General features: G+C 34.1%; 2 protein-coding genes across 2 annotated transcripts; one reads left to right on the top strand and one right to left on the bottom strand.

Moving 5' to 3' along the window:
* Positions 1 to 968: 968 nt before the first annotated feature.
* On the bottom strand, positions 969 to 1,730 carry INS49_010661 (uncharacterized protein; the record flags this gene model as incomplete). The annotated part of the gene is made up of 1 exon (XM_043171386.1): positions 969 to 1,730. One exon carries the CDS (start codon positions 1,728 to 1,730, stop codon positions 969 to 971), a length of 762 nt encoding a protein of 253 aa, XP_043025951.1.
* A 1,177-nt stretch (positions 1,731 to 2,907) lies between these two features.
* On the top strand, positions 2,908 to 4,996 carry INS49_010660 (uncharacterized protein; the record flags this gene model as incomplete). Its single annotated transcript, XM_043171385.1, has 4 exons — positions 2,908 to 3,546; positions 3,603 to 3,922; positions 3,969 to 4,307; positions 4,423 to 4,996. The coding sequence occupies 4 exons, from the start codon at positions 2,908 to 2,910 to the stop codon at positions 4,994 to 4,996; spliced, it is 1,872 nt and encodes a 623-aa protein (XP_043025950.1).
* Between the last annotated feature and the right edge of the window lie 6,092 nt (positions 4,997 to 11,088).

Raw genomic sequence — 11,088 nt, 5'->3', positions numbered from 1 at the left:
ATTCATGGCGCGTCTACACAGTGGGTTAATCTGGACAGCCGGGCTATAAGTGCAACCACAGAGTACAATCCGCAAATATTATATAAGATGACATTCGATATGAAGTTGTCTCCTGCTGGCCCACACGTCGTGTTTGAACAGTGATTTTGATAAGATTACAGCCACTCTCCGGTCCAGAATCCTCCACCCGAGCATCATATGCCTTTCAATTCCATTCGTATGCCTCCACACACATGTCTCTTTCGGTACATGCGTTCAAGTGCGACTCTGCCTCATCCAACAGTCCTGAAGCCCGACCCAGTTCCTCTGTCTCCAGATTCGCAAGAGCATCTCTTCCTGATGCTCGGATGCTTTCCTAGCAACGTATACCAGCAATCGTGAGATTTTAGGCAGAAACCGAGTCCACACGTTGTCTTGATAGAGCCTCGCTGGAGCGGCCCGTAGATAAGTGAAGCAAAGGACAAGGATGATGAGGCGCGCTGCAGTGTAAAGGATGAAACAGGTGATGGAAACAAGACTTGATACTCGCTCGGCCCACTTCTTGAACTTGGCTACCCGTGTCGAGACCTTCTCAACCACGTCCAGTATTTGATAGAGACATGTAGCCACAGCGCCGCTGCCCGCGGAAACAGCAGGAATCCAATCAAGGTCCTCGCTCTTGGCAAAGTTTTCGTAGTCGCGCCAAATTTCGAGCCCTCTCGAGTCTCTGTGGTATGTTCTTACTAGTTCTAGCCTTTTCGGCCATGTCCTTCCAAGAATGTGTCACTTGACCTCTTATCGAGGGACCAATATCTGACAGAGATACAGCCGATTGAATCATGTGGGCGCGATCGTTCCGATTCTCTGGAGTCTTACCATACTTACTGATTTCGTCCCAGTCACTCAACAGTTTTGGCGTCCTCGGGAAAACAAGGACTGCTTTCCGAGTCCGATATGTAACATCAGGCCTCAACAAAATGTTTCTCTGTTTATCCAGAAGAACCAGGTTGAGCTCTGCGCAAATCTTTGGTTGGGATGTTGCGTTGTGAGGATTTAGAAGCCGCTAAATGGCCTAGGATCGTGCTGATGGCCAAAGCCACTATGGGCAGAATGGCTGACACTGGGCTCGCGACTCGCCAGCAGATAAGCTCGACCTGTGTGGGGGATTCGAAGTTCCAAGCAAGACAGTGCAAGGCGCCAAAAATAAATGACGACCCGGCCATCAGGTAGAACAGCAGGCGTATATCGCCTTCCATCCAGAGAACATCGTTAGCTACCCTATTGATATGGCGTGGCACACCCTTCTCCGCCTTGTCGATGGCCTCGCTTGGCGGCAGGATCCGCTGGGTGAAAGATTGCGTCCTAGCTCGCAAATGACCGGATCGTTTACCGCAGCCACAGAACTGCAACATGGTCGGTCGGGAGATGTCCTTGGGTTTCCACCAGTTGGCTAGACATATCAACACTGCGACGATTGCAAAGGCCACAGTGGCAATCTCAATCTGCGATATAGGAAGGCCTGTGGTATGGCGGACGATCACATTGACGATAATCCATGTAACCTGTAAAATAGCAAGGCTTTTTAGGAGCCAGTCCGCCTTACTCTTGTCTTGAATGTCGTCTTTTCCCAGGACGAGGTGCATCAAGGGATGCCCAACATTCCACTCATACCTCCCATACCGCTCAGTCAAATGGGATGCGGTGACGGTGCCAGTCCCATGCTCCTTGCCAGATAATACAAGGCCGCCCATCTGAGCATAATAGGAATGCACAACCGTCCATTTCTGTGTGGTTGGTGGTATGGTGCCTTTCTTCAGAAACGGCGTATATCGTGAGGTTGTAACTTAGTATGGCCGTCATCAGTACTTCCCACCTGGTTCCAAAATCGATCCATCGACTCGAGCATCAGCTCCCTTCAGGTCACCAGTTGGTTCTTTGAGGTGACGATTGGGCGTGTTATGTGGCGGTCCTTCTTGCTAAATATACCTCCGTAAACACCATGTAAATTGAAGCGAGGTTTCTCGATCACTTCAAACGACTCTCAGCGTTGAGGTCACACTACCGTGACCTGGGTACAGAAGCGATCTGAAACTGTGCTGTGCAAATAATTCGCAAATATTTACTCCCAGGGACCGACCCACTAACATATAGTATATATGATTGCATGACTGCTATCAGCAGTTGTTAAAGGTATACCGTGCCAGATCTGAGAGGCTGGTAACGTGCCGTAGTAGATGTAGCCAATCTCGAAAGCGGCAGCGCGGACCAAGTTACAGGCGTGATCGCTCTTGGCACACAGGAAACTGAACCTGCCCGAGCCCGCCTCGGGAGTCACTCCGTGGCGAATGGGGTGCGAGGTGTATGCTGGGATCTGAGCCAATCAGAGATGGCTGCTCAGCCACAGCAGCTTGCCGCCAGGTGCATGGGAGCAGGAGCTACCCTGCCAAGGTACTCCGTGCCTACCTACGTACCTAGGTAGTGGCCGGCAACTGACGTTGCAGTTACAGTACACGAACCACAAACTTTGAGGTTCCTAACCGCGCAAGCCGATTCCTGCCCTCCTCAAGCAACCCGTTCCTCTCGCGCTATCATATTGAAGACCAAAAGGGGATGCTGACGGATGGGGCACCATGTCTGAGCAGGCTGCAGGCAGTCAGGCCAGGCGCATGCGCCCTCTGCTGCCCGCACCAGCCAGTCGCCCGCCGCCCAAGCCGACGGGGCCTCGGCCAAGGCCAGCCAACGTGACGGTAGCTTGCCGCCCATGTCGCGAAAAGAAGGCAAAGGTACTCAACATATCCTCACAGAGGAACCCGAGGCCTGTGTACGTACTGTGACTGAATCTGCTGGCAGTGCTCTGGCGAGAGACCGGCATGTCGCCGCTGTGTCCTGCGGCACATTGGCTGCGAGTACACACTCCAACCAGGGGAGATGTCCTCACAAGCCCTCAGGCGAGGTTACCGGGATCTGAAACATCGATCAGAAGCTCATGAGGAGTTGATTGAGCTTCTCAGGAACCTGCCAGACCAGGAGGCCCAGTACGTCCTGCACAGGCTGCGATCCGGGTCTGGCGTCAAGGCGATTCTCAACCAAGTCAAGGCGGGGGACCTCCTACTTCAGCTGGCTGTTTCTCCCGAGACCCAATTTCGATACGAATTCCCATACAGATCGGAAATGCCCCAAGACGTGATCATAGACAACCCTTACCTAGACTCGTTGGTCTACGAGGCCGCATCACTCTACTCCCCAACTCAGCAGCCAAAATCTTCAGAAAACACCAGCACGAGCCGAGCACGCGGTTGGAGATCCGTTGAATACCGGAGCCTCTACCTAAAGCCATTCCACGCGGCACAAGTCATTGAGCCTCGGCTTTCTAACGCGCGACCATCGTTGTGGACCACCGTCTGCGACGACGACGTGCTCATGCGAGATCTCCTCGGCGTGTTTTTCCGCTGCGAATACCACTTCACCGCGGCATTCCAGAAAGACTACCTCCTAGAGGACATGATTGCACAACGAGACGACTTCTGCTCATCGCTACTCGTCAACGTCACTCTGGCGTATTCTTGCGTACAGTATTCCCACATTTCTCAAAGTGACCGTCCGTCTAATCCAGTACTACTTAGGCCTGCTACCACCGATTTAAGAACCGCGCCGAGTACTGGAATCCGCAAACGCTCATGTATCGTTTCCTTGCCGAGGCCAAACGACTCTGGGAACTCGAGGCTCCCAAGCCACGCATCACTACGATACAAGCTGGCATCATCTTCAGTGTTATCCACAACCTCTGTGGCTTGGACGAGATTGGCCAGGCATATCGAATCCATGGCCTTGCCCTGGCTCATGAACTTCAGCTCTTCGACGGCACCATAGATCAATTTGAGCAAAGCGAAAGAATGCGGAACGGCAGGGCGTACGCCGCGTGGGCATTGTACAACTGGGAAACGTAAGCACCCCAATCTGAGAGCTTGATCAGCAGCTGAATGCCTTAGCCTTGTCGGCTTCTCCTTTATGTTCCCACCTTTGCTCAGGAAGCCTCCCGATCAGCCCCTGCCAGATCCATCGGAAAATGCAGAATGGTATGGTGAGATATGGGTCAATTATCCGGGAAATCAAAACCTGTCACCGTCGTACTTTGGTCACATGTTCAAGGCGAGGTCTCAATTCCGGGTTATCATGAATGAAGCCTGTCATATCGCGTACACAAAAGGCTCGAAAATGACGCTTGAACAAGCCAGCGGACTTTACTCGCGGTTGAGAAGCTGGTACGAGGGCTTGCCAGGACCACTCCAGCCAAAGACGATCGTCCTTCCTGGACACTTGCAACTTCAGTGAGCATCCTCCCACCCATACTTCCCGTGCATGAATCCGGGCAAAATATGAACGAAGGGGCTCGGTGCCCATGGGATATCGTCCAAATTCTGCTAACAAGCATCACCCTGACAGCATGTACTACCACAATCTCATACTATCCATTTATGAACCGTTGCTCGACTTGAGAAAGAACCAGAATCAACAAGAGTCCCTGCAGCAGATTATCAGTGATTCCAGCAAAGGTCTCCAAACCCTCGTCCGACTGTATTACCTCCGGCACGGATTCGACGCCATGGATCTTTTTATCGTCATACCGCTCGTTCTCGCTGGCTTCAAGTGCATTGACGCCATTAGCGACCAAATACCCGAGCCTAAGCTCCGAGACCTACGGTCCACCCTCGTCCTGGTTGTCAAGGGGCTGTACAACCAGCGCCGGAACCACTACCTGGCGGAGGCGCTGTACCGCGTCGTCCGGGGACGGATGCGGCCCCAAGAAGTCGCCCTGCTGAAGGAGATGGTGGACCTCGGCGATGACGACGACGACATGGTGGCTGGGAGGCAGGCCATGACGCAGACAGTGCGGAGCCACTGGCCGGTCAGCATCGTCAGGAAAGACGAGGACGTGGAGGAATACGTTCTGAAGAACCTCGTGGAAAATTATGCTCATCTCAACATGGAAGACGAGACATCGCAGTCCTCTCGGTGAGCTCGAGACGCTTACCGACGATAGCGAGCCTACTGTGCGTTATGGACGACGTGTGGGTCGACTTGGCCCCCGGGAGAGAGCCCATGCATAACAAGCCCAGGGACTACCCACGTGGCGACGCATGTCGTAATGCCCTGGGCTACGGCTGCGTGACCCGAGATGATAGACGGATTTTGTGCAAGGCCGGAATCTGCTGGTGTGCCTGACACCCGGCACCTGGGCAATATCGAGGTCATGAGCAATGCAGTTGGGACTGTGCTCCTGAGGTGTACAACTGGATCAGGCATCGGCTTCTCGAGATGGAGGCTGCTCGTTCTCCGCCTCCGGATGCAGGATGCTCGTTCTCCGCCTCCGGATGCAGGAAATGCTGCAAACTTGTTCCTGGCGCAGCTTTGATCCTGTCATGCTGTCTGTAATATAAAGTTCAAGGACAAGGGAAAACTGTAGTCATGGGACTTGTATGATTAAAGTCTTTTGATGACTTAAACATTGAGGCATGCCTCAAACTTGAGCTCTTATTGAAATGTACAAAGCTAAATATCAAGGAAGGAGGATATAGTAGTGAGAAAAACAGGTGATCATCAACCAGCTTACTAATATAATACTTGAATGAACAAGATCCATGAGCGGCTAGGAGAGAACATGTCGTGGAAACAGTCCCTCCAATTGCTAAAAAGCTTAGCCAGCCTGTGATTCAAATCCTGAAGGAGCTGGGTGTTGGAATATTCTAGATATCTAGGCTATTATTAATACGGGATATCCTTTTCCCCATACGTTTACCACTGTATAAAGGATAATAACTATAAATAAGGGCCTTCCCTCCCGTTAAATAAACATTAGCTAGCCTAATAAACTAAGCATTTAACGCTATTATTTAATAAATTATAAGGCTCAAAGCTTACTTAAAGCAATAATGCTAACTTAATATAGAAAACAGCTAACTTAATATAGAAAACATATATTATATAACACCCCTAATCGCCACTATTTTTCAAACCTTTTAAATAAAATAAGCTCCATATTTAAAGATATACCTTTTAATTAATTACTTAATTAAATTAATTAATAAGCTCTTAATTAATTAAATCACCTTATTTAACATTATAAATTAACCTTATTTTTTAACCTAAAGCCTATATATAAAAACTATACCTTATTTACCTAAATATTTAACTATTTCTTTATTAATACTTAACCTATTTATATAATTTATATATTATTTAAAAGCCCTTATTAAGAATAATAAAAGCATTTTTTTAAATTTTAAAAATTATATTAAATTAATACTAAAAACGTAAATTTTAATAAAATTATAATAATTTTTAAAACTCCCTTAAAAACATTTAACTATATCTTAGCTATCTTTAATCCATAATACCTTAAAAATATATTATTTAAAAGCCCTTCTTTTTCTCTTTATAATTATATTATTTTAAAACTTATATTTTTATTCTTTAATTTATTAAACTTATTTAAAACTTATTATATCTTTCTTTTTATTCTCTTAATTATTTTAATAAATATTTTATTTATTTACCTTAAAATAATATCCCTTAATAAGTATAATGTTTTATTTCTTAATAAAATAAAAAACTATATATATTAAAGCATTAAAATTTAAACTTAGCTTAAAAAAGAAAACGTTATTAAGAATAATCTTAAGAATCTTTTTTAAGGCTTATTTTTAGCTTAAAATAAGAAAGCCTATATTAATATTAAACTTATATATAAATAAGGGCTTATTATATTTATAAAAGATATAAATAATGCTTAAGAAATATAAAATATACTTAAATTTTATTATAAATTCTTTAAGTTTATAAGTTAATATTTACTTTATAAAGAATTCTTTAATATTAATTTTAATAATTTTAAGATTATAAAAGAATATATTAATAAGCTAAAGCTTTTTTTAAAGGATTTAAAGGCTAATAATATAATTCTTTTTAAATAAATTATAATTAACTAAATTTTTTATAGCTTAAATAATAAATATATTAGCTTTATTTAAAATATAACTTAAAGTTTTAAAAAAGATTTAAATGCTTATATAATTAAATCTTTCTTTTCTAGCCTATTAAATAAAAGTAAAGAAAAGTCCTTTAAATTATTTAAAAAAGCTTTATATATAAAGGGTAAGAAAAATAAGAAAAAGATTATTATATATCTTAATTATAAAATAAAGGGTTATACTTAAGAAAATTACTATTTTCTTTATTTAAATAAGGCATTTGCTAATTAAAAAATAAATAAATAAAGAAAAGAAAAGGAAAAAACTACTTTTTTAAGGAAGAATATAAGCTAAAAAAAACGGGAGAAAATATAAGAGCAACTTTTAGCTTTATTAGCTAGCATAAAGTTTCCTATGGCTTTAAAAGGCGCTTAGGAAAAACCTATAACCTATATAGCTATAAATAATTTAATGGAAAATACTAAATATAATAAGAATTTATGAAATTTCTTATAACTTTCTTTTAATAACTTAATAAAAATTAAGGTAAATAACCCCTTATATACCTTATATATATATATAATAATTATAGCAGCTAATAATAAATTTATAAGAAATTAATAATATATAGATTTTATAAAAATAACTATAAATATTGCTATAAATATAATAAGTTTTTAAAATATTTATTTCTTTAATATTATATATATAATTAATAAAACTATAAAATGAGGTAATGCAAGTATTATATTTATAAATAAAATAGGGGACTTAATAATTAAGTTTCTAAAAATAAATATTATAAAGAAATTCTTTAATATATATTATATATCTTCTTTAAGTTTAAATATACTTAGTTATAAGTATATAAATAATAAAATTAAATTAAAATTAAAAGGAAATATTATTAAATTATACTTTTAAAAAATAAATAAGCTAATAACTTAAAGATATTAAAAAGACAGCTTATATTTTATAAGAATTAATATAATAAAATAAATAAATAAGCTTAAATATACCTTTTAAAAAATATATATAACTTAATAAAATTTAAATATAAATAATAAAAATAAAGAAGAAATATATAAATAGCATTATAAACTAGGTTATATAAATATTTAAGCTTTAAAAATATTTCTTTAAAAATATAAAATAAATATATTAATAAATAAACCTATTTAAGAATATATAAGTAATTATAAAGTATGCTTAAAAGCTAAGTATATAATTAAAATAAATAAGATTAGCCTAAATAACTAAGAATATAATATACTTAAAAAAGTATATAATAATATAAGCGGTTTCTTAAAATTTATATATAATAAATATAAATATTATATATTATTCCTTAATAAAAAAACTTAATATTTAAAAATTTCTTTATTTAAAAATAAAGATAAAGCATTAAAAGCTTTTAATAATTATAAAAATAAGGCAAAAAATAAATATAATAAAAAAATAAAAGAATTCTTTACTAATAATAAAGGTGAATATATAAATAAAAGATTTAAAATCTTATTAAATAAATACTCTATAACTTATTATATAACGCCCCTATATATAAAATAATTAAATGGCTTAATAAAAAGATTAAATCTAACCATAATAAATAAAGTTAAAAGCCTTTTATATATAGTAAATCTGCCTATATATTTATATAATATTATACCCTATAAAAGCCTAAGGTATAAGTCCCCTTATAAGGTAATAAATAAAAAACGCCCTATATAAATAACTTAAAATTATAGGGATTTATTATATATTTTTAAAATAATAATTATAAAATTAAATTAAAACTTAAAAATAAAAAGGGTATATTATTAAATATAATTTTAAAATTAAATATATATTAATTTAGGATATTTAAATATTAAAAGGGTAATATAATAATAAATAATAATAATAATAATAATAATAATAATAATAATAATAATAATAATAATAATAATAATAATAATAATAATAATAATAATAATAATAATAATAATAATAATAATATATATATATTTTTAGAATTATAAAAATAAAGGGAAGAAAATTCCCTTTTTATTTTAAACGAAATAATAGTTTAAGGGAATCCAAAAAACTATATATATACTATATAAGATATATTATTAAATAATTAAATATTTATATTAAATACTTAAGAAAATTTATTAAAATACTGCTTAATTGCAATTAATATTAATAAACCTTCTTCTTTAAAAGAAGTATTAAATAACTTAAAAAAACCCTTATAAGTTAAATTTATACTAAATAAAATATATAAGTTATAAGAATAAAATACTTATATAATAATGAATTTATTACCTAGCTATATGGCTTTAAGGGGGAAATGGGTATATAAAAAGAAATTTATAAATAACCTAGCTATTATAAAGCTTAATTAAGTAGTAAATAATAAGAATAATATTAAATTTAAATTTAAATAGGTTATTTAGAGATATAACTAAAAATTAAGCATAAATTATTTAAAAACTTTTTCTATAGTTTGCCGCCTTAAGATTTATATTATATTATTAATAATAATAATAAATAAAGAATATTATATATATAATTATAACGTTAAAAACGCGTTTTTATACTTTAATATTAATTTTAAAATATATATAAAATTACTTATGTATATATATAATAAACTAAAATATAAAAATAAAGTTGTAAAATTAAATAAAGCTTTATATAGGCTAAAATAATTACTTATGCTTTGATATAAATACTTAAAAAATATATTAATTAAGCTAGGATTTATTATTTACCTATATAACGAAGGGGTATTTATATACCTTAATAAATAAATTATATTTATATATTATATAAACAATATTATTGTTATAAAACTTAATAATAATGATATAAATTTAATAATTAATAAATTATATAAAAATATAAAATTAAATTTTTAAGGAGATTTAATAAATTTCTTTAAAAGCAATATATATATAAATAAAGAAGATAAATAAATAATTATAAATTAAAATAGATATATGGATAAAATATTAAAAAGATTTAATATAAAAGAAAAGGTTAAGAAAAAGGAAATAATTCCTTAATTTAAACCATATACTTTTAATAAAAAATTAAAAAAATATATTAATTAAGCTAATAAAAATACTATAAAATTATATTAGTAATAAATAGGGTTTATATTATATACTAGCTTAAAAACAAGGCTAAATTTAACTTATTTTATAAATAAGTTAGCTAGATATATGGTAAACCTAGGATTAAAGTATATAAAAGAATTAAATAAAATATAAGGATATATATATAAATTTCTATATATATTTAAAGTATATAATTACTTTGGAAATAATTTATAATTAATAGGTTATATAAATTTAAACTAAGGTAATGATATATTTATTAAAAAAAGTACCTTTAATTATATATTTAGCTTATATAATATTAATAATAATAATAATAATAATAATAAAATAAATCCTATAAGCTAAAATTCTTAGCTATAAAAAATATTAATACTTTCCTTTATAAAAGCAGAATATATGACTTTAAGAGAAGCTATAAAAGAAGTTAAATATTTATATAATTTACTTAAATATTTTAATAATAATTTAAATATTAGCTTTAATCTTAAGCTCTTTATTATATATATAAATAATAATAGGGTTAAGAAATTAGCTAAAAATACCTTATTTTATAAAAAAACTAAATATATAAATATTATATATTATTATATAAGAAAAGTAATAAAAAATAATAAAGTAATATTAAAATATATAAATTTTAAGTAAAATTTAGCAAATTGGCTTATAAAACTAATAAATAAACTATACTATAAAGAGTTTAAAGAAAAGTATAGTTTAATAGAAAAATAATATAAAAATATTAAACTAAAGAATAAAGAGATTTTCTACTTATATTATAATGTATGCAAAATAAATTAAGGTATTTACTTTTTAATAACTAAAGTTAAGATTTTTTCCTTTATTTATAAAATATATAAATAAATAAAGCGGACTTAATTATATATATATATAATATTACCCTAAATATTAAAGGTTTTCCCTTAAAAGAAATAATTAAAATAATAAAGGTTTTCCTTAAAAAATAAGCATTACTTATACAGCCTATATATATACCATATATATATATAAACATAATATACCTATATTGCATT

Source organism: Diaporthe citri (genome assembly GCF_014595645.1).
Source record: "Diaporthe citri strain NFHF-8-4 chromosome Unknown scaffold_4, whole genome shotgun sequence".
In the NCBI taxonomy this organism is placed as follows: domain Eukaryota; kingdom Fungi; phylum Ascomycota; class Sordariomycetes; order Diaporthales; family Diaporthaceae; genus Diaporthe; species Diaporthe citri.
This window is presented reverse-complemented; position numbering and strand designations above follow the sequence as displayed.